The 24,647-nt window shown below is 48.1% G+C and overlaps 1 protein-coding gene and 1 pseudogene across 6 annotated transcripts in view; both read right to left on the reverse strand.

The window, feature by feature from the left end:
• KANK4 (KN motif and ankyrin repeat domains 4) overlaps nt 1-24,647 on the reverse strand; it is a 94,532-nt gene that overhangs the window by 18,810 nt on the left and 51,075 nt on the right. For all 5 annotated transcript variants that reach the window (XM_009001370.5, XM_054236348.2, XM_054236347.2 and 2 more), the window contains exons 3-7: nt 21,465-23,348; nt 19,744-19,855; nt 16,305-16,523; nt 12,066-12,153; nt 7,827-8,046 (exon numbers count right to left, since the gene is read on the reverse strand). In XM_009001370.5, coding sequence (XP_008999618.3) covers nt 7,827-8,046; nt 12,066-12,153; nt 16,305-16,523; nt 19,744-19,855; nt 21,465-23,348 — 2,523 coding nt within the window. The remainder of the gene's footprint in view (nt 1-7,826; nt 8,047-12,065; nt 12,154-16,304; nt 16,524-19,743; nt 19,856-21,464; nt 23,349-24,647) is intronic.
• On the reverse strand, nt 2,860-4,527 carry LOC144577015 (peroxiredoxin-6 pseudogene; annotated as a pseudogene). The gene has a single exon (XR_013520139.1). The product of XR_013520139.1 is annotated as a peroxiredoxin-6 pseudogene (transcript).

A 24,647-nucleotide genomic window follows, 5' to 3' on the forward strand; every position in this document is an offset into this window, starting at 1 on the left:
TGACACAGAAGTGAACATTTGCACTGCCTTGTGCAAATACAATTTTTTTTATTTCTATCCCTTGACTATTTTATGTTTGCTTTTCGGATGTGTAAAGGAGGCCAGGTGCGATGGCTCATTCTTGTAATTCCAGCACTTTGGGAGGCCAAGGCGGGTGGATCATGACATCAGGAGATTGAGACCATCCTGGCCAACATGGTGAAACCCCATCTCTACTAAAAATACACACACAAACAAATTAGCCGGTCACTGTGGCGTGTGCCTGTACTCCCAGCTACTCAGGAGGCTGAGGAAAGTGAATCGCTTGAACCCAGGAGACAGAGGCTGCAGTGAGCTGAGATCTCACCACTGGACTCCAGCCTGAGTGACAGAATGAGATTATGTCTCAAAAAAAAAAAAAAGTGTAAAGGAACCTCAGAAACATGATTTTTAGCTCTTCAGAAACATGATTTTTAGCTCAGTAGAATGAGGTCTGATGCCTCCCCAGGGGCTCAGAAAAGGGCCTAGAAGGGGCTTTATTATTTATTATTTTTGAGATGGAGTCTCACTCTGTCGCCCAGGTTGGAGTGCAGTGGTGTGATCTCGGCTCACTGTAACCTCTGCCTCCTGGGTTCAAGCAATTCCCCTGCCTCAGCCTCCCAGGTAGCTGGGATTATAGGCATGCACCACCATGCCTGGCTAATTTTTGTATTTTAAGAAGAGATGGGGTTTCACCATGTTGACCAGGATGGTCTTGAACTCATGACCTCAGGTGATCCACCTGCCTTGGCCTCCCAGAGTGCTAGGATTACAGGTGTCAGCCACCGCACCCTACCAGGATCCAGGACTTTACCACAGATGCTTCAGAGCAGCCATCAGACAGCAAAGTCAACCCTCCCTGGAGGTGACAGAGGAGCAAGGCTCTGACTCAATACACCCTGCAAGGGCATTTGGCAAAATGAAGGACACACCACTTGGGATTAAGCCGGCAGAGGTGTGCTCTGGCTCTACTCTCAATAATAATGAGTCACTTCCATACAGCCCTTTACAGTTTATAATGTTTTTTTCTGGATGTTTGACAGCTGCCTCTAAGGACAGCCCAGGTTTGGGTGTGTGACAGATCTGTCATCCTCAACATCTCTTCTACAGATGAGAGAAAGTAATGACGCTGTCAACCCATTCTCCCCAACCCCTTCTTACTTTACCTTTATGGCTATTTAGCTATTTCACTATGTTAAAGGGAAAAGCTTCCAAACCACTTTAAAGTTGATGAGTATTAACTGGATTCTTCACATCAGCAGATATTTATAACACCCAAATTTTAGTTGTCTCTTCTCTGTCCTGGCCTGGCCCATCCAGAAACTTCTAACAGGCTGCAAGTCTGTGCGCTACTTAAAGACAAGGGCCATACATTACTGGTCTTCGGATTCTTCATGCACATAATGGGCGTTTCCAAAGTCTCACAGTGTCCCAGAAGCGTAGATTGCGGTAGTAGAAAAGCCCAGATTAGGAGGGTGACACATCTCAGTTTGAATACTGGATTAGCTTCTTACAGGCTCTGTGACCTTGACTGCATTACCTGACATGTCAGCCTCAATTTCCTCACTTGGAAAAGGCAATTAAGATCTGCTTCACAATTCCTGCAAGGATTGTACACGGCAGTAGATGTATGTCACACTAAGCCCAGTGTCTGGGATGAGGACGATACTGAAAAAGCAGTGGCTGCTGTTATTCACGTTCTACACTGAGGGCCCCTAACACTGAACACAGTAACGGAACACAGAGACGTGCTCCACTGAATTATGTGCCTTTCTCAATTAATCTACCATTTCGATGGTATCCTTGCATCCATGAAGAACCAAAATCAATCACATCAGCTCACTGATAGCTATAATTTAATCTTCTGTTGATGATGTGAAAATCAGAAACAACTTCAGGTTGTCATTATGTACATTGCCTTTCCCATTCAGCTGACGAGACTCAAAGCTGCTTAGCAGAATTTCGAAGACTTGGAAGTTTACTGGAATTTAACCTAGCTCTCAAGAGTCATCCATCACTCATTCATTTAACAGACATTTTTACTCAACACCTACTAGGTAGGAACCAGGAACTGGTCTAGGTGTTGGGGAAACAGACAGGAACAAGGCAGACAGGCCCCTTTTGAGTGAATTAACATTCTGTTGGGTAGAAATGAAAAGCAAACAGTGTCTCAAGAAAAAAAGAGAATGCTCCCTTAGAGAGAGATGGGGGCAGCCACTTTAGAGAGAGGCACCAGGAAGACTTCTAAGGAGGTGACATTTGGGCTGTGACTTGAATGATGAGAAGGAGCCAGTCACAAGAAGAACCTCAGGGGGAAGAGTCCAGGTAGAAGGTAAATACAGAAATCCCAGGAGGGAATGACCTTGGTGAATGAGGCCAGCGTAGATGGAGTGGAGGGAAAGGGGAGAGTGTGGCGGCAACAGAGACGGCCCTGGCAGGTGGGAGCCAGGGAAGGCAGAGTCCTGAAGGCCAGGCTGAAGAAGCCACCTCCTACGCTAAGAGCAATATGAGGCCACAGAAAGGATTTTAGCTGGACAGGACCAGAGTTGGGGAAACTCAGACTTTTGATGTCCATTTAAATTCCTACCTCAGGCCTCCTAGAAGAAGGGCTAAGGATCTAGCATATGCTCCACCTCCTCAACATCAGAAATGAAAAGAGCAATGGAACTGACTTTTCTTTTTTCTTTTTTTTGAGACCAGGTCTTGCTCTGTCACCCACTCTGGAGTGCAGTGGCGTGATCACAGCTCACTGCAGCCTCAACTGCCTGGGACCAAGGGATCCCCCCACCTTAGCCTCCTGAGTACCTGGGACCACAGGCATGTACCATCGCGCCTGTCTAATTTTTGTATTTTTGGTAGAGATGGAGCTTCATTATGTTGCTCAGGCTGGTCTTGAACCTCTGCGCTTAAGCAATCTACCTGCCTCAGCCTCCCAAAGTGCTATGATTATAGGTGTGAGTCACTGCACCTGCCTCAGTATTGACTTTAAACCCCAGTAGTACACTTAGTCACTGGGTCATCTAGGGCAAGTTTGCTAACTTTTCTGAATGTCACTTTAATCATCTATAAAGAATGATAATTATCCTATTCTTTTTTTTTTTGACAAGGAGTCTCTCTATTCCCCAGGCTGAGGTGCAGAGGCACGATCTTGGCTCACTGCAACCTCCACTTCCCAGGTTCAAGCGATTCTCCTGCCTCAGCCTTCCAAGTAGCTGGGACTACAAGCATGTGCCACCACACCCAGCTAATTTTTGTATTTTTAGTAGAGACTGGGTTTCACCATGTTGGCCAGGATGGTCTCAATCTCTTGACCTCGTGATCTGCCCACCTTGGCCTCCCAAAATGCTGGGATGACAGGTGTGAGCCATCGCGTCCCACCAATCATCCTATTCTAATAATAAATTTTTATTATTAAATGAGTTAGCACATGCTAAATACTTAGCAGTAGACCACATCTGTGGGGATCATTTGGGGTTTATGCCTTTGGTATGTGCCCTCCTAAACACCCCCAGACGGCCTCCCTAAACTCATAGATGACATCTGACTGGGGCGCGTGCGCTTCTGCTCAGCCCCATCATGCACCCATCTTTGTTTGACTGTTAACTACCCTTTCCAGTCTGTAACCCTGATTCTTTTTTTTGTTGTTGTTGTTTTTCAGTGCCATTTTCATTTAATAAGCCAATAGAATAGCAACCTAAAAACCCGGGCTGTGATGACACCAGGATGTTTTCACGGAAGTGCTGCAGGAAAACATGACTGGCAGCTGACATCCTCTGGCTCACAGCACCAGCTTCTTCAAGAGTCTTAAGGCTGGGGTGTGTAGCCGAGGTATTTCTTGCCAGATAGGAGCTCTTTGGTGAAGACTCCTTTTGGGAAAAGTTTTTTGGCTTCTTCTTCAGGGGTGGTTGGAAGGACCATCACACTATCCCCATCCTTCCAATCAACTGGGGTGGCAACTCTCTTTTCTGCTGTCAGCTGGAGAGAGATGGCTACTCTGAGAATCTCATCAAAGTTCCTGCCAGTGGTAGCTGGGTAGAGGATAGACAGCTTCAGCTTCTTATCAGGACCAAAAACAAATACCACATGAGCTGTCACAGGCATGCCCTTTTCATCCTTCTCTGTTGGATCCAGCATGCCCAACAGGATGGCAAGGTCCCGATTCTTATCATCAATGATGGGAAAAGGTAGTTTTTCTGTGGGCTCTTCACCATTGTAAGCATTGATATCCTTGCTCCAGGCAAGATGGTCCTCGACACTGCCTATTGAACGGGCAATCAATTTAACATTCCTCTTGGCAAATTCTGGCGCCAACTTTGCAGCTCTGCTAAGCTCTGCAGTACACACTGGGGTAAAGTCCCGAGGGTGGGAGAAGAGAATGCCCCATGAGTCTCCCAGAAAGTCGTGGAAACGGATGGGGCCAACAGTGGTATAGGCCTCAAAGTTGGGAGCCACGTCCCTGAGAAGCAGACCTCCAGGCATGGCGGCGGCAGTGATGAGGGGGCGCCGCTCGGACAGCAACCAACCGAGTGGTTCTCCCGAAGAAAGCTGTAACCCTGATTATATTCTCACTTTCCTGAGATCAAGGCTATCTGAGGCCAGTGGCCTCCACCTCCCTACTCTCCTCAACATCTCTCTGCACTGTTACCCACTTTCTCCTTTTTTTGCTTCCATCTCAGAGAAATGGATAGCCCAGCGTCTTGCCTCGGCTGCCCTCACCTGCCTCTGCAGTGGAGTCCAGGCTTTTCTGACTCCTCCCACACCCTGCTTTGCCAATGACTTCTCTCTTTTGTATTTTTCACCTCTCTCCTTCTCTTTGTCTTTGATTCTGCCTGTCAGTCTCTATCTCTCTCCCTTTTTCTCTCCCTGTCTCTCTCTCTTTTTCTGTTTGTCTGTCTCTCTTTTCCTCACCGTCTCTCTGTCTCTGTCCCCCACCTTCTCTGTTCCTCTTCTTTCTTGGATTCTTCTTCTCAGTCCAAAAATATGTTCAGATCGTCTCTACTCAAACAAACACACAAAACCAACTCTCTGTAGGCTCTCTCACCTCCTTCAGCCGAGACTCTCCATCACTGCCTTCCCCAGCCCAGGCGCTTTGCTCCTTCCATTCTGCTAGCTGGTTTCCTCCCAAGATGCCCCTAAAGCAGCTCTCTCCAAAGTCACCAGTGGCACCCCCCCGCCGTCCCCTCCATCTGCCAAACCCAGGCATCATCCTTCAGGGACCCTGCAGAATCTGACACAGTTAACAATCTTTGTTTTTCATGGGCTGTCCTTCCCCATCAGCCACGATCCTCTTATTTCTTCTAGTTCTGGGTCTTCTCCACTGGCGTTCTCTCTCTCTCTCTCTCTCTCTCTCTCTCTCTCTCTCTCTCTCTCTCTCCATAGAATAACCAAGAGCAAGACAGGCCTCCTCCCCTAACGGCCTCACTACACGTGCTCTAGCAGGTCCCACCCAAAGCTCTGTTGCCCTTTCATTTTACATCTGGAATTCTCAATAGCCTTTTCATAGCTCCACAGAGATGATCCACTGGAAACTAAAAATCTGAAATATTCTTTCTGCTTCCCCCACATTTGCTACTTCTCCTGCAGCCCATGTTCTTCTCAACTATCCAGGCTCAACAGAGAGCTCCAACTCATCTCACCAGTTGGGCACTACCTTCCCAATGGCCTTTTTTTTTAGACAGAGTCTTACTCTGTCGCCCAGGCTGGAGTGCAGTCACACAATCTCGGCTCACCACAACTTTCGCCTCCCAGGTTCAAGCGATTCTCTTGCCTCAGCCTCCTGAGTAGCTGGGACTACAGGCATGTGTCACTACCACCCCGCTAATTTTTGTATTTTTAACAGAGACAGGATTTCACCCTGTTGGCCAGGCTGGGTTTGAACTCCTGACCTCAAATGGTCCACCCGCCTTGGCCTCCCAAAGTGCTGGGATTACAGGTGTGAGCCACCATGCCTGGCCTCCCAGTGGCTTTTTGCTGTTCGGGTCCTACCATCCTCACCCATTGCAAGCCCTCACTACCTCTCTGTGGACCTCTGCAACGGCCTCCTGTCTGCCCTGCCACCTCCTCTCCTGCTCCCATCACTAACCCACCCCTACTGTCAAATGACTCTTCTTAGAGAATTCCCCTGATTATGGAGTTTCCTACAAAAAACCTGCACTGACTTCCTGGGACCTTCCGAGAAAGGTTCGGCCTGGCACTCTGGGTTCTCCATTTCTCCATGCGGTGGCTCCAACTCTCTCTTCCAACCTTCCCATCCCATCCAGAATAGGAGCTTTCTGGTGTCCAGGCATTTTCCCCTGTCTGACCTCCATGGAGTTCCTTCTTCCTGAAACACTGTCTGCCTACTGGAGCCCTACCTGCTGCAGTGCACCTTTGCCACTCTCTGAACTAGACACACTCTCATTTCAGTTCCTAAATCACATTCTCCATCTCTCTTTTTTTTTTTTTTTTTTTTTTGAGACGAAGTCTCACTGTGTCACCCAGGCTGGAGTGCAGTTGTGTGATCTCAGCTCACTGCAACCTCCACCTCCTGAGTTCAAGTGATTCTCCTGCCTCAGCCTCCCAAGTAGCTGGGGCTACAGGCCTATGCCATCATGCCTGGCTAATTTTTTTGTATTTTTAGTAGAGATGGTGTTTCACTGTGTTAGCCAGGATGGTCTTGATCTCCTGACCTCATGATCCACCCGCCTCAGCCTCCCAAAGGGCTTGGATTACAGGTGTGAGCCACTGGTGCCCGGCCCTCCATCTCTCTTTCATGAGCCATCATCTGGCTCCATCCCAATTGCTCGGCTGTTAGCTCCCAGGAAGCACAGGGCTCACCTGGCTCACCTTTGCATCCCTGGTAGTAGCCAGTATGAACCTCATGGGTAGTCAGTTAATATCTGATGGAGGATGAATGAACCAAGTTGAGTCAAATTAGTCAAATGGAGCCATGACCTTTGTTAAAAAGTATCTTTTAAAGATGGGAAAATGCCATCTTCCCTAGAGTATGGGACAGCTCTGGAGCTGGATAGACTGACTGAATACAAAACCTGACTCTACCCTTTACCAGCACTGTAACCTGAGCAAGTTTTATAACTCTTGAGCCTCAGTTTCCTTAACTGCAACATGAGAACAATACCCACATCACAGGAATGCTGTGAAGAACAAACGGGGCAAACGCAGGTAAAATGGTCTAGTCCAGTGCCTGGAACACAGAGGGAACTTTAAACAGGGAAGCATTTCCTTGCTAGAAAGAAATGTGGTACAAGAGTTGCTCTTCAAGTCATTCTATCAAAAAGACACCGGGATTTGTATGCTAGCACAGTTCACAACTGCAAAGACATGGAATCAAACTAAGTGTCCATCAACTGATGAGTAGATAAAGAAAATGTTTTACACACACACCATAGAATACTGCTCAGCCCATAAAAAAGAACAAAACAATGTATTTTGCAGCCACTTGGATGGAACTGGAGGCCATTATCCTAAGCAAAGTAACTCGGGAATGAAAAACCAAATACTGCATGTTCCCATTATAACTGGGAGCTAAGCCACAGGCACACAAAGACATACAGAGTGGCATAATGGACAACTGTACCAGAGACTCAGAAGAGGGGAGGGTGGAAGGGGCTGAGGAATGAACCTGTTTGGTACCATGTACACTATTTGGGTCATGGGTACACTGCAAGACCAGACTTCACTCTACAATTCATCCATGTGACCAAACCACTTGTACCTCTAAAGCTATTGAAATTTTTGAAAAAAATTTTTTTAAATTGCCCTGTCCTTCAAGGAAGGACCCAGACTGTATGAATGCAACCACTTCTGACCTGTCTCCAGGAGCAGCTTCACGATGGAGAAGTTGGAGTGGGACACGCTGTAGTGAAGGGCCGTGTTCCCATTGCGATCTGCCAAGTTGACAAGCAGCTGCAGAAAGTGTGGGGAGTGAGGCTGGACCTCGCGGAGGTAGGCGGCCACCACGGCAGGGCTAGATGACTTCCGGCTGGAGACGCGGAACCACTCCTGACTGATGGTGTTCAGGCTTTGCCTCTGAAACCCCAAAAGAGACCAATTCCAAGAGGATCCATGGCTAGCAAGGGTTCCTCCCTTATATAAGGAAAGCCAGCTTTGGCCTCTGTCCCTTCAGCTCCCTCCAGCTCACCATGTGATTTATTCCTGAAAGGCTCAGAGCTGGTGGAGTTAGGAATGCAGCAACATACTTTGTACTTGAGCAATTGCCCCCCTCTGGAAGTGGAAAGGAGGACTGGGAGGATAGCCTAGTAACCGCTAACAAGGTACTTAACTGGAGACAGTTTGAATCTGCGGGAAGTTCAGCTCACACCCCCACTAAGAAGTTTAGCTCACACCCCTGGTATGCTCACAGTTACAAAGCCCCTCTCCTTCCCGCTCACACAGCCAACTCACACTGACCTTGCTCCAGACTCTACCAGGACTCCTGCATGTTTTTAATAGGCATAGCTGGAAAATCGCAACATCTTACTAATGGGAAACATGCATGCAAAGACAAACAACATCCCCAAATATATGCTTGAAATAAAACCCAAACAGGTGTGCTTGACATGTTTGGCATTTAAGCTTTGCAACGACCTTGAGAATAAATGGTTTAACAACCCATGGCAGACCCTGCTATCTATAGCATTCAGCTCCTCTGGGACCACGAATGAGAAGTGTTCCACAGCCAGTGACATCAACTCTGTGTGTGACATGACCTCAGTGTTAAAAGGGTATTTACCTAACAGGGAGGAGAAGCTACTGAGAAGTGATTATGATAAATGACTTCATACTCATGCCGGGAAGAGTCCTGGACTTGGAGTTGCTAAATCAATGTGACCCGGTTTAATCCCTGGCTCAGCCGTGTGAACTTGGAAGTCATATAATCTTTTTGAACTTTACTTATCCTATTATAAAATGGGAGTAAAGGGGGACTGGCCCTTTACCTTCCATGGCTTTACAGAGTGAGGTCCTTACACAAACTCCTTTTTCCTCTAAGGTCGGAGAAAGGGAGACGGTATCCTGCGCTTTGATTCTAACGTGGGTGTGGTACCAGGCTTGCATATCCTCTGATCACTTTTCTAGAGCAGAATTCATGGAATCTTTTGTGGTTGAAACACTTTTATAAATCAGAGTATCTCCTTTACCCATGGAATCTTCCAGAAAATCTGGAGAAAGATCCTAATATTAAGAAACAGAAGGGTGATTTTTTTTTTTTTTTTTCTGAGATAGAGTCTCACTCTGTGGCCCAGGCTGGAGTGCAATGGTGCAATCTCAGCTCACTGCAACTTCCACCTCCTGGGTTCAAGCGAGTCTCCTGCCTCAGCCTCCCAAGTAGCTGGCATTACAGTCATGCGCCACCATGCCCACTAATTTTTATATTTTTAGATGGGGTTTTGCCATGGTGGTGGGTCTCAAACTCCGGACCTCAGGTGATCTGCCTGTCTCAGCCTCCCAAAGTGATAGGTTATAGGCATGAGCCACCAAGCCTGGCTGAGTGGTTAATTTTAAATGAAGAGCTAAGAAAGACTTTAGTTCGATAATACAACAAAGAATAAGTAGGCCGGGCACGGTGGCTCAAGCCTGTAATCCCAGCACTTTGGGAGGCCGAGGCGGGTGGATTACGAAGTCAAGAGATCGAGACCATCCTGGTCAACATGGTGAAACACCGTCTCTACTAAAAATACAAAAAATTAGCTGGGCATGATGGCACGTGCCTGTAATCCCAGCTACTCAGGAGGCTGAGGCAGGAGAATCGCCTGAACCCAGGAGGTGGAGGTTGCGGTGAGCCGAGAATGTGCCATTGCACTCCAGTCTGGGTAACAAAGAGCGAAACCGTCTCAAAAAAAAAAAAAAAAGAGTAAGTGACAGGAGTTTTGATCAACATCCACATCATATATTGGTTCTTTCTTCTTTTTCCTCTTCTGTTTTTGAGACAGGACCTCACTTCAACGCTGAGGCTGGAGTGCAGTGGTGCAATCACAGCTCACTGCAGCCTCGACCTTCAGGGCTCAGGTGATTTTCCCATCTCAGCCTCTGAGTAGCTGGGACTCCAAGCGCATGCCACCATGCCAGGCTAATTTTTTGTATATATATATTTTTTTTTGTAGAGACAGGATTTTGCCACATTGCCCAGGCTGGTCTCAAACTCCTAGGCTCAAGCGATCTGCTCGCCTCAGCCTCCCAAAGTGCTGGGATTACAGGTGTGAGCCACTGTACCCGGCCCTACATATTGGTTCTTTAGAGAACAATAGTTGTTAAATCAGCTAAGATAAAATAACAAAAACTAGTTGGGTAAGTAATAAAGCTGCTGAATTGATTGTTTTTACTTCTAGGGCTCTTTTGCAAAGGAGAGCAAAACAGCTTTTAAAAATGCGTATGGGTTGTTCCACCACGGGTCTTACAACTGCTTTCATAACTTGGGAAAATATGCCAATATCCCTAGATTATGAGTAGAATCTCTATTTGTTTAAATCTCTGTAGGCCATGAAGGTGTGAAGGAGCAAATGCGTATTTTCTTGTTTTCGGTCTCTCAGCCCAGAGGTGAACTTCAAGAAAAAACAGTCATGACTACAGAATTCAACTTCAGGGTTTAGGGGAATGGAAGCATGCTCTCCACCACCTTCATTTTATTGAAGAAACAGAGGCCCTGAGCATCGAACCGATGAAGAAACAGAGGCCCTGAGCACGGAGCTGACTTGCCCAATATCTTCCAGATGAGGTCCTGGGAATAGAACCTTCAGATTCCATTCCACATGTTTTTCCCACTCTGCCCACAGTCCTCTCAAACCACAGGGTTTGTGAGCCTAAGCCACAGAGTTTGATGACAGACATTTGTGGTGCATTGCCTAATGACTCGTTGCAAGTGACTCTGAGTCCCGGCCTGCTTTCTTGTGCACATTCATGGGTTCCAAGCCCTCAGCGTGACCCATCTCTTCAGGCTGCAGTGATTGGGTAAAGGAGAGAACACCTGGAAGAAAGGGGCTCTGGCCTGCACACTCACACCACTGCCTCACACTGTACACACACACACCACTGCCTCACACTGCACACACACACCGCTGCCTCACACTGTACACACACACACCACTGCCTCACACTGTACACACACATACTGCTGCCTCACACTGCACACACATACCGCTGCCTCACACTGTACCTCACACCACTGCCTCACACTGCACACTTACACCACTCACACCACTGCCTCATACTGCACACATACACACCACTGCCTCGCACTGCACCTCACACCACTGCCTCACACTGCACACTCACATACACCACTCACACCACTGCCTCACACTGCACACTCACACATTCACACCACTGTCTCACACTGCACACTCACATTCACACCACTGCCTCACACTTCACACACACCACTGCCTCATACTGCACACTCACATACACTACTCGCACCACTGCCTCATATTGCATATTCACACACTCACACCACTGTCTCACACTGCACTCACACCAGCCTCACTGCACACTCACATACACTACTCACACCACTGCCTCACACTGCACACTCATACCCTGCCTCACACTGCACACTCACACACTCATACCACTGCCTCACACTGCACACACACTCACACCACTGCCTCACACTGCACACTCACACACTCACACCACTGCCTCACACTGCACTCATACCACTGCATCACACTGCACACTCACACACTCACACCACTGCCTCACACTGCACACACACTCACACCACTGCCTCACACTGCACTCATACCACTGCATCACACTGCACGCTCACACACTCATACCACTGCATCACACTGCACACTCACACACTCACACCACTGCCTCACACTGCACACACACACTCACACCACTGCATCACACTGCACACTCACACACTCATACCACTGCATCACACTGCATACTCATACCACTCACACCACACACACACACACACACACACACACACACACAACACTGCCTGTCTCACACCACTGCGAGGGACCCAAGTCACCCTGGCAGACCTAACGTCTTAAACAGAAGAGAAATCTTTACGTGACAATGAAAAATCAGAGTACCAAGAGTTGGTCTGTGGTAGTCCCAGTTTCCGGCAGATGCTGGCTCAGTGCCCGGCATGCATTAAGAAATTCTTCTGATGGTTTACATCTAAAGAAAACAAATATACATACACATATTTATATAATCATTCTTCATGTTGATAAACAAGACTTTCACTCTCCTCTTTCTCAGCAGCTCAAACATCCAAACTGGGCAACTGCACTAGGACGGGGTGATCTTCAGAAATCTGAGTGACCACAGTGTGTGCTGACGTGAGCAGGTATCTGAAGGAGACTGATGGTGAGCCAGTCTGCTGTCCACTTCATCCTGCTTTTGTCAGGGGCTGGGGTCAATAACCAGCATTTGGGTGGGGGATTTGTGGAGGGGGTGGTGGACAGGCCCAGCTGCAATTCCTGGCCCACTGGGAAGGGGAGGGGTATCTTTCTGACTTTGGACCAATCATTTTCTGCCTGGGTGACTGGAAAAAAAAATCAAAGCACCCAATATATACCAGAAAATTTCTTCAGGTCATTCTTCCATGAAGGACACCATAAGTACTCATAAAGTCAGTACCATGAGACTCACTGAAGCTGAGGTGTCCACAGTAACAAGCACTCTCTGTGTTTGTCTGAAGGCAGGCTCAGCACCAAGAGGTCTCAGGAGGGGCTTAAGGGCACTGGACACAAGCCCGCTGACTTGGCCTGTCCTTATCTTGCCACCACGTTGGAGCAGCCCTGAACTGGGTGATAGTCAGCTCCTGTCCACTGCTTACCACTCTTCCGGTAGCCAGGCCGGAGATGCTGACAGTGATGCTAATGGTAATAACAGCCTTGTTTCTACCATTTACTGAGAGCCTTCTCTGGGAGGCACTGTGCTAGGCATTTACTTGCTTTTTCTTATGTAGTTCTCAGATCAAACCTATCAGGTTGCTATTATGCACATTTGACAGATGAGGCAACTGAGGGACCCACAGCTCAAGGACTTTGCCTAAAGTAACACCGTGGCAGAGGCGGGACTTGAGTCTAGGTATGGCTGACTCTAAAGATAGTGCTCTTCTCTATCCTGCCACATAACCTCCCATCACTTTACTTTTATTATTATTTATTTTTTTTTTAGGGAGGGAAGGAGGAAGAAAGGAAGGCAGGAAGGGAGGGAAGGAGGAAGGGAGGGAGGAAGAAAGGGATGAAGAAAGGAAGAAGGGGAGGGAGGGAGGGAGGAAGGGAGGGAGGGAGGGAGGCAGGGAAAGGAAGGAAGGAATTCAAGCAATGAGAGAGACATTGCCGACCTGGATCTAGAGGTTTACAAGTTGATTTCTTTTTTTGAGAGAAGGAAAGAAAAAAAAATGAGTAAAGGAGAGAAAGAAAGAGGACGAGAGAGAGGGAGGGTGAATGGAAATATTGTTTTATTCTGAAAAAAAAAATGGGTATTAATAATGGCCAATCAATGTTTCATTTAAACCTATGAGTACGCGTGATGTGGTATTGACAAGAATGTACATTTTATGTATTTGAAGTGGAGAGCTCTATAAATATTCATTAAGTTTACTTGTTCCGGATCTGAGTTCGAGTCCTTGATATCCTTATTAATTTTCTGTCTCATTGAATCTAAGTCTCTATGTATCTGGGTGTTAGGATCGTTAGCTCTTGTTGTTGTATTGATCCTTTTACCACTATATCTTTGTTGCTTTAAAATCGATTTTGTCCAATACGAGAATTGCAACTCCTGCTTTTCATTTATTTATTTATTTATTTTTGCTCTCCATTTGGTTGGTAAATCTTTCTCCATCCCTTTGTTTTGAGTCTTTGTGTATCCATGCATGTGAAACAGGTCTGGATGTAACATGCCATTGGGTTTTGGCTGTGTCTTTTGATTGGGGGATTTAGTCGATTTAAATTTAGGGTTACTGCCATTTGATGTTGACTGGCTGTTTTATCCATTCGTTGGTGTAAATTCTTCTTTATGTTGGTGCTCTTTACTTTTTGGTGTATCTTTAGAAAGGCTAATACTGGTTGTTTCTTTCTGTGTGTAATGCTTCTTTCAGAAGCTCTTGTAAAGCAGGCCTGGTGGTAATAAAATCTCTGAGTACTTGCTTGTTCATAAAAGATTTTATTTTTCCTTCAGTTGTGAAGCTTAGTTTGGCTGGATATGAAATTCTGGGCTGAAGGTTCTGTTCTTTGAGGATGTTGAATATTGGCCCCCACTCTCTTCTGGCTTGTAGGGTTTCCGCTGAGAGATCTGCTGTAAGTCTGATAGGCTTGCCTTTGTGGGTAACCTGACCTTTCTCTCTGGCTGCCCTTAGTATTTTCTCCTTCGTTTCAACCCTGGTGAATCTAACGATTATGTGCCTTGGGGTTGCTCTTGAGGAATATCTTTGTGGTATTCTCTGTATTACCTGGGGTTGAATGTTGACCTGCTTTGCTAGTTTAGGAAAATTTTCCTGAATAATATCCTGAAGGGTATTTTCCAGCTTGGATTCATTCTCTCCGTCACATTCAGGTACACCTATCAAACGTAAATTTGGTCTTTTCACATAGTCCCACATTTCTTGGAGATTTTGCTCATTCCTTTTTATCCTTTTATCTCTAATCTTGTCCTCCTGTTTTCTTTCATTAAATTGGACTTTGACCTCTGATATCCTTTCTTCTGCTTGAACAATTCGAGTGTTTAAACCTGTGCATACTTCTCGGAATTCCTGTATTGTATTCTTCAGTTCCATTAATTCGCTTATATTCCTCTCTAGGTTGTCTATTCTCAATAGGATTTCATCAAACCTTTTTTCAAAGTTCCTAGTTTCTTTACGTTGGGCTACAACATGTTCTTTTAGCTCACAGAAGTTTCTTATTATCCATTCCCTGAAGAGTGATTCTGTTATTGGGATGCACTCGTTCTCCATCAAGCCTTGTTCCATTGTTGATGTGGAACTGTGATCATCTTTAGAGGGAGAGGCGTTCTGATTTTGAGTATTCTCAGCCTTTTTATGCTGGTTTCTTCCCATCATTGTAAATTTATCCTCCTGTCGTCTTTGAAATGACCAACTTTCAGATTCGGTCTCTTGATTGGACGTCCAAGTTGTTATCCCAGGGCCAGAACGGCGGCGTTAAGACTGATGGTGCTTTTCTGCCCAGGATTCTCCTGTGTGGCTTCCTTCTTGTGTCCGTAATAGGAGACTATGCCTTCCCGGGGCTCCAAACCTCAGTCAGAAGGGGAACCAGTCTTGTTTACTCTGCGCTGAGAGCTGCCGCACTGAGGTGCCGTCACAGCCTCTGCGCCGGTCTCAGGAGTCATGCTGGGGACCCGTGTAGGTCCTCCAAACCTCGGTCAGAAGGGGAGCCGGCCCTGTTTACTCTCTATTATTATTATTTTGAGGCAGAGTCTCACTCTGTCACCCAGGCTGGAGTGCTGTGGTGCAGTCTCAGCTCACTGCAACCTCTGCCTCCCAGGTTCAAGCGATTCTCCTGCCTCAGTTTCCCAAGTAACTGGTGATTACAGGTGCACACCACCACACCTGAGCTAATTTTTGCATTTTTAGTAGAAACAGGGATTCACCATATTGGCCAGGCTGGCCTTGAATTCCTGACCTCGTGATCTGCCTGCCTTGGCCTCCCAAAGTCCTGGGATTACAGGTGTGAGCCACCGCACCTGGGTACTTTTATTACTTTTTCTTAAAAAATGTATTTTAACTAAAATAGACACAGATCTTGCTCTGTTGCCCAGGCTGGCCTCAAACTCCTAGCCTCAAGGGATCCTCCCCCCTCAGCCTCCCAAAGTGCTGGGATTACAGTGTGAGCCATGGTGCCTGGCCGCTCCCATCACTTTAAAAGGCAGTCTTATGCCAGCATGGTCAACAGGACAGGAGCTTGTGGGTAACAATCAGAAGGATGGGGGCTGGGATCCCTGCTTTGCTAGCTGCATCCCTGCACTTCCCTAAGCCTCTGTTTCCACATCTGTAGAGTGGGGAGGTCACAATAACCTCTACCCTGCAGGACTGTTGAAAGGACTATATAGGATAATACTTGTAAAGTCCTTCACAGTTTCAGCGCTAGGTAAATGTTGACTTTATACGTAGACCTCTGGCTGTGACAGTACATTCCATGAAGGCAGGAGGCACATCTGCACAGTGTGGGCATGAAAAAGAGACTTAAACAACATGGGTGAAGGGATGGGTACATGAATGAACAAATGATTGCATGAAGGGATGGATATATGCCCTTGCCCTTTTTCAGAGGAATAAGTGCCCCTGTTTGTGTCCATTTGCTCACCTCTCAGCCTTGGAGTGGGGGACCTCTTCCCCAGGCCCACTTTCCTGGGTGGCATAGCGGGAAACCTCGGGGATGCCCTGCCCAGCCTCGCAGGTGAGGTGGGCATCTTTGACATGCCTGTGGTCTGGGCCGTCACACTTCTTCTCAGCCTCACTGTCAGACAAGTCCTCTGGGGAGCTGTCCTCACCGCTGGTCTCCTCACTCGAGGTGGTCTCATACCTGGGGAAGGAGACAGAGGTCACATGATCCTGTCTTTCCTGCCCAGTGCCTGTGCCAACACCAGTGAGAGCTGGGTGGGCCTGGGGAACACTCTGAAGCTTGCTAATCTCCTACCCCACTCTCTACACCTGCGGGCAGGATGACAGACTCCCAGAAATCTCAGTGTCAGAAAGACATGCAGTAAAGGGCTCTGGGGAGGCTATTTGGAGAGACTCAGTTAACTGTGCTCATTGTCAAAATAATGAACTGTGCTCACTGCAGCAAACCTACAAGCAGCTTGCCCCCTCATTGGCTGATGCATTCAGGTGATCCAGATGGGCCACCCAAGGTTCTCATGAAAGCATCTGCTTGTGGAATCTTAATGTTAGGTCCAGAGAGGGGCCCAACTCCAGGCCCCACCTCCTACCTGAGTTCACCAAGTTGCCTGACAAATCTTCACATCTCTGGGTGAGAATGAGACCTCCCTTGAGCCTGCGCCAGCCCAGCTTGCACCTGGCAAGGCATGAACTCCTCTGCGCCTACTTTCAGCACTCTGTGGGATATCCCAACACAGCATCTACCTGTCTTGGCCGCAGTCTGTTTGAACTATCGCTTAAAGCAGCAAAAGGGAGAGCACGGGCCATGTGACTCGCAGTCCTCTTTCCTGGTAGTGACCCTTATGTTCAATTATAAGTGACTCTACTGAGTTGGCAGACCAGAGACCATGGAGGAAAGTTCTGGAAGATGTATTGACTCTGCTACTGATGCTCAACAGGAGACCCCTGATGGAGAATACTGGTGGTAAATGATTTCAGGCTCTTGGGCCACTGAACACAGTCACAGGGACTGGTGGCCATGGCCTCCACTGAACCCCCTAAGGACCCTTCTCTGAATGGTGGCCTCTACATAAAGTCACTATGCCCAATGGATTTGCAAACCCCATCTGCTTCCTGGTGTGCATGCATTCTGTCTCACTTAAATCCCAGATATTTCTTCCTCTATTATGCATGGAACAACCTTTCCCATTTGTGATTAAGAGAGTAGAGGGCATATTACATTTACCAAGCAATGCTCATCTTAGAACAGATTCCATAAAAACTTTGCCTGGAAGTTCACTTATTCATTCAGCAGGAATTTACTGAGCACCTACTATGGCCCAGGCACAGCTCTAAATCCTACACCAAAGTCCCTGCCCCAGTGGAGCTTATATTCCAGCACGGAGAGGCAGAAAATGAACATGTAAACAAATATTACATTCAGATGTATGTAATAATAAAATAAAGAAGAGCCACGGGATAGAAGGTTGCCTACTTCCTTCTAAAGGGAGGGATGGCTACTTTAATTAGAGCAGAAGTTTCTAACCTTGGTGGTTACATTAGAATCATTTGAGGGTGTTTAGAATTCCCAGTATGTGGACTGCACCCAGACTAATTAAAGGACCCAGACACTAGGATGTTTTAAAAGCTCCCCGGTGTTTCCAGCCTGCAACCAAGGCTCAGAATCACTGCACTAGAGTAACAAATACTGAGGACTATCCAGGAGAGGAGGCCTTTAACAGGAAAACAGCCAAGGGCCCGAGCTCAGCCTGTTGGAGGGAGGGAAGGGACGACGGCGGCAGGGCCTAAGGCTGGGCAAAGCCATGATTTGGCTCTTCCAGGTTTGGGTGCAGAGTAGGGACCGTTGAGGGCATTTAAGCTGGGGAGATACATGACCTACACTAGGCTTTGAGATGAGGCTGATTCGCCTTTTCTGTACATGAACTGTGAAAGCACAAAATCCTGGGTCAGATGTTAGTGAAAGTGGGAACAGCAACTCTCCTGTGACACCCACTTCATCATTTCTTGTCTTTTTTCTTTTTTTTTTTTTTGAGAGAGAGTCTTGTTCTGTCGTTCAGGATGGAATGCAGTGGTGTGATCTTGGCTCACTGCAACCTCTACCTCCCAGGGTTCAAGTGATTCTCCTGCCTCAGCCTCCCGAGTAGTTGGGACTGGGACTGCAGGTGGGCACCTCCATGCCTGGCTTTTTTTTTTTGAGACATAGTCTTGCACTGTCCCCCGAGCTGGAGTGCAGTGGCACAATCTCGGCTCACTGCAACCCTGTCTCCCAGGTTCAAGTGATTCTCCTGCTTCAGCCTCCTGAGTATCTGGAATTATAGGCACCTGCCACCATGCCCAGCTCATTTTTTGTAATTTTGGTAGAGATAAAGTTTCACTATGGTGGCCAGGCTGGTCTCGAACTCCTGACCCCTAATCCATCCGCCTCAGCCTCCCAAACTTCTGGGATTACAGGCGTGAGCCACCACAGCCAGCCAATTTTTGTATTTTTAGTAGAGATGGGGTTTCACCATGTTGGCCAGGCTGATCTTGAACTCCTGGCCTCAGGTGATCCATCTACCTTGGCCTCCCAAAGTGCTGAGCTTACCAGCATGAGCCACCACGTCCGGCCCCAGTTCATAATTTCTGACATTTCCCCTGTGGGCATCTAATGTCTTCCTTTCTGGTGTGACTCAAATTAGCAGGGATTCCAACCTCTCTGGGCAGCCTTCACAGTTTGGGCTTCCACAGCATCCTGTGCTTTCTCACCTAACAGAATTTATCTCAGCACCTCAGCATTTCATCTTTACTACTTCTCTTATCTGTGAGCTAAAGGCAGGGACCATTATTTATTTGACTTTTTAATCTCCGCCGCTGAGCTCACTGTTGGCATTTAATACATGTTTGTTGAATGACTGACTTAGAAAATACTCTAAATCAAATATTCAGTTCTCTAGAATATATAAGGTTTTGCTCATGTTCTGAGTCAATAATCTGGTTGTTTTTCTTCATCCCCAAACACTTGGGTTTGGCTTGCAGGAAGTTAAAGAAAGAAAAAAATTAAATGGATGAAATTTGAAGTTCCACAAATTAACAGAGTTTGTACTAGTTTCAGTTTTACGGTTCAGGTTAAATGCCTTCCTCTAAGGGCCCGTATTCCCTCAAAACTCCCAGAAGCCACCTGGAGTCTTGGCCCTGGGGAAGACCAAAGCCAGGACATATTAAAAACAGAGGTTCCAACAGACCACCGCAGCTGGCGAGAAGCCAAACACATGCAAACCGGAGACGGAGTTTTAAAGGGCCACTGAAATTAATTCCCTTGAAGAGGAATGAAAACCAGATGCCTCCCCTTAGGAAAAGAGAGCGCAAAGGACAATAGCAGAAGAGGTAGCGAGAAAGGTGCTCTGAGCTTCACAGGCGATGCTTACCCACCGTTAACCCCAACAAACTGAAGGTTCTTTTTGGTCCCATTACCTCCTGCACGGAAGCCATAGTCTTTCTTTTTCATTATGGATTTAATGCTGGTCGACGGGGAGATCTCTAGGCAGACACAACATCACAGGTTAGAATGATCTTGGGATGCCTGGGAATGTAGCAAAACCAGGATATTGCTTTGAGGGGACACGGAGAGCTGCAGGTGTGTGGAGAGGTAAGGAGGGACAGGGAACCAGATCATGTAAACTGATGTTTTGGGGACCTCCTGGGGGAGCCTTGCTTTCTGCTCAATGTCAGGAGAACTGTCTCTGTTAATAACACCCCTCTAGGTATGGTCGAAGAACCATGTGGGGTAGGTGCCATTGCTGTCCCTGTCTTACAGCTGGGAGATCTCAGGCACAGACTTGCTCAGTGAATGGCAGTGCAGGAGCAGAACTGAGGCCTCAGGACTCATGGTTCAGCCCCCACTTCTGCTCAAGCGCACCTCAGTGGTCCTTCCTGGCTCACAAGTGTATGCTGACACTAGGGTTATCGGGGTGGTGACACCAGGCTCACAGCATACACACGAGCAAGGACACAGATCTTGCATGTGCACAACAGGACAGGAGGCGGTTCCCAATGGGCAAGACTAGAACCGGCGCTGAAACACTGAGAAAGCCGCCGAAATGTGATTTGTGGCAGGAAGCGGTCTCGCATGCCCGGCAAAGCAAAATGTGGTTCCACTTTTCCCAGCAGTGAAGAGGGTTTGATCTGTTACAAGAGGAAGTGCTGCTCAGCCAAAGGGCCCATTTCCATATGTGAGCAGCACTCAGTCGCCTACCCCTGTACACACACACACACACGCACACACACACACACCACACACGCTGAGAAAATATTCAGTGAACTATACCAAATATCAATATAAGTTCCTCCAAAACCAGGCTAGAGAAAACCTCTACTGTGTAAGAACCAGAGAGAAACATAGAATGCAAAAGGAAACAATGAAGGGAGGCCGAGGTTTGGAGCCCACGCAGCAGGGCTAGTCTTGGCCCCACACACTGCCTTTGCACAGTGCAAATGAGAACAGCTCCTCTAGGTGAATGCAGTGCTGCAGCGCAAGGCTTGGCAAATGGAGTGTGGGCTGGATTTCAACTCCCATTTGCCCTCCCTAGCTGGCATCTTTGTGCCCCTTGCTATCTATATAGCTATAGGCAGTGATCCCACAGTCATACCCAACCTTAGAGCAAAGGTAAGAGTAGAGGTCCTGAGCCTCCACTGTCACACACATCAGTTTTTATTCCACTGGGTTCCCGGAGGTGCTAAACTCTTCTTTTTTTTGAGATGGAGTCTTTCCCTGTTGCCCAGGCTGGAGTGCAGTGGTGCAATCTCAGCTCACTGCAGCCTCCATCTCCAGGGTTCAAGCGATTCTCCTGCCTGAGCTTCCCAAGTAGCTGGGATTACAGGCACCTGCCACCACAGCCAGCTAATTTTTGTATTTTTAGTAGAGATGGGGTTTCACCATGTTGGCCAGGCTGGTCTCAAACTCCTGAGCTCAGGTGATCCGCCCACCTCAGCTTCCCAAAGTGCTGGGATTACAGGTGTGAGCCACTGTCCTGGCTGCTAAAATATTTTTAAAAATACATTCATGTAATTGGAAACCTTGTTCCCTCTGCCTCATTATGTGAAAGAGAAATGGTTCCCTGTCTCAGGCCCCTGTATTGGCTGTATTTACCCATCGGCGGGGAGGAGGAGGAGGCCGGGGGCTCCTTGGGTTGCGGAGCCTGGGCCGAGTAGGCTGACAGCAGCAGGTTGAGGGAACTCAGCAGCTGGCTCTGGATGCTGCTGAGCTTGGAGGCCGGCTGCTTGATGGCGCTGGCCAGCTCGGGGTACCCGTGCTCCAGGCAGTTCCACTGCTCCTGAAGGAGCTCCTGGATCTTCTTCACGTACTGCCCAATAGTGGCATCCGTTGGCGAGCTTGGTGGCCTTCCCGAGTGCTCCTTCCCTGGGAGCTCGGAACTGGCCTCTTCCCTCCCTGCTGGGGGAGTCTTTCTGTCACTGCTCCACGGAGAGCCCCCTGCTCCCCTGACTTCTCCCTGAGGGCCTCCTTCCTGCTCAGAGTCTGCTTCCTCAATCCTGAGTTCAGTGGAGAGGAAGCTATGTACAGAGTGGGTGTGGACCTGCTCGGGTCCCTGTGGCAGTGACAGCAGGGGTGGAAGCATATGTCCTGCTGGGCTCTGGTCCCCTTGTTTGTGACTGCCTGGCCCCCATAGGAGGCCATTCTCCTCTCCTCGGTGCCCCCAGCTTTCAGACTCCATGCTGCCTAGAAGGTTGACCTCAATGCTCTTGTCACACGACTCCCTGGTCAAGGGTCCATGGACAGGGTCCGTGTTCACCATGGCGTCCACCTGGTCCTGAGTGTCTTTGGCATTCTCTTGGTGAAGCTGTCCTTCCAGCTGGTCTATGGTGCACTCCAGCTCTCGAATTCTTTGCTCCCTAGCCTTGATTTCCTCTTCCTGCTGCTGGAGGGCAGCTCTGACCTGTGCCAGTTCCTTGGTTCTCCCAGACAACTCTCCCTCCAGGGCCGAGACCTGCTGTTTCAGGATGGAGATGCTGCCCGGATCCACTCTGGCAAGGCCCAGGCTTTCCTCCGTTACCCTGATGCCAATGCTTCTCACGTCCACCTCCACAGGGGGTGGGGGTGGAATCTCGCTGATGTTGAGCTCGATTTCTTCCAGGAGGAGCTCATTCTCAGGGATGGGTGATGGCAGAGGTGGAGGGCTTGGTGTGGGGGAGCCAGGGGTGAACACCCCCCCTGCTTCTCTGGCTTTGTGTTCGTCTTCCTTATCCTCTAGAACTACAAGTGCGTTCTGGAATGAGGAAGAAGGGCCTGGGAGAGGGAGGTGATTTGGAGCCTTCACCATGCCCTCTGGAGGCTCAGCTCCCTTCTGGACCAGCTCTGGAATCCGAGTTGGTGCTTGTGGGCTGGAGCTCTGAAAACCTGCCAGTCCTTCTGTGGGGCCAAAGGTGCCATCGCAGACACTGCCTTCACTCTGAAGGGGAGGAAGGGGAGGAGGGGCAGGGGGCCCCGGGCTGAGACCTGGCTCCTCAGAAGCCCTGCTGTGCAGCAGCGTGGCGGGCATGCTGGAGGCTCTCAACAGCTGGGGCCGTCCACTCCCAGGGATGAGCTCGGCGTCCTCTGGTTCAGCAGCCTCCAACTGCCTGGTGGCCTCTGCCAACAGGGCCCTCCTGTGGTAGCTCACCTCACTCGCGCTGGTTGAGGCCTGGGGGGCATTACCAAGCGGCAGTGACTGGGTCTGTTCCTGTGTCCCACATGATGGCTTCCTTGACACCACTGGGGACCAGTTGTGGGGGAGCGGAGCCACAGAGGCGCGAGCCCCGCTGTCAGGAAGGCTGAAGTTTCGGGGCAAAGTGCTAAACTTGGCCTGCTTGGCCCTTCTGTGGATAGGAATTCTTTTGATGGTGTTTCCCTTCTCGATGTCATCCACATACTTGAGGAAGTCCAGGTCTAAATGAAAACCATACGGGGTCTCCACAGAATAGGGGTGGCTCTTCGGAGGCTCTTTCTCTTCGTCCCCCTGAGAGGACTGGTCTTTGGCTGGGAGACATACGACAAGTTAAAAAAAAGAAAAAAGCACAAAGTTAATTAAGAATTACAGGGCGATGAGGTCTAATATCTCTGATTTTAACTTAACACTACCACATGAGACTTCTAGATGCTCTGGCTTCTAAATTATGCTGAGATGCTCAGTCTTTTCGGCTGTATTGGGAAATCATCTTATTAAATCAATGTGTACTTAGCCAATGTCTGCAAGGAAACAGGGAGAGGGAATGGTTTCCAATTTGCAGTATGTCATCTCGGTTACTACTGGGGAATCTGTCTGCAGACCGGCAAAACAAAATGGTCTCATGCTGCTTTTCTGGGTTTGAATCATCTAATTGCTGAACTGGAGTGGCCAGGCATTTGCCAGATTGGGGTACTAACTGGCAATTATGGATATGGAAGGTTTTAAAGGATGAGATACACAAGTGGATCAGCAGTAAAAAAGAAATCTGCAGAAAAAACTAACTTGCATGACTCAAATTGGTAGTAAATCCCGCTGAAGCCGGAGGTATCAGTGAGTTATGCCTTTTACATTATTTAAGCTTGTGCAGATGCCTGCGCCTCAGGTACGCACAGATCAGAGAGAACAGGGGCGAGTAATCAGGCCCGGCCTACGCTTTTTGCACCTGAAAACTTGCCTAGTGCTTAGCAAACACGAAATCCACTTTCAAAAACCCGTGCCAAGTAAGAAAATACCTCCTTTGGCCAGGAACTCAATGAGAAAAGAGAGAAACAAAAATACTGCATTTTTCACAGACTGGATAAAAGGTGGTAAGGTAAAAGGGCTAACTGATGTCAAAAGGGACACTGGTATTCATCCTCCAAGAAGAATGGAACTTGACTTTTCAGGGCAACCCATCCCCTGGGAGGCCATCATGATGAGAAAGTTCTCCATCACACCAAGGTTCCAGCTCCTGCAGTGTCTACCTGTTGACTCCAACAGAGGACACTGGGAACAAGTCAGTCCTTCAACTATTTGCATCCATAGGGGCTTGTTGCCAAGTAACCTCTTCTTCAGGTTAGTCTTTGTTTCTTTGATGATCCTCATGTGACACCCTAATTACCTCTGTGACATTCTGCTAAACAGGCTCTGAAATATTGAGCTCAGGGGAGAACACGAATGAAGAGTACAGAGGTTCCGAATACAGATTCTGGATCTGGTCTAGATCTCTGCTGTGTGATCTTGGGGAAGTTACTTAGCCTTCTGGGTCTCATCATATGTAAAGTGGGAATCATAATAAGTAAAATAAGATTATTGTGAGAACTAGTTAATTCATAATAAAGTGCTTGGCA

Source organism: Callithrix jacchus, chromosome 7 (genome assembly GCF_049354715.1).
Source record: "Callithrix jacchus isolate 240 chromosome 7, calJac240_pri, whole genome shotgun sequence".
NCBI lineage: Eukaryota > Metazoa > Chordata > Mammalia > Primates > Cebidae > Callithrix > Callithrix jacchus.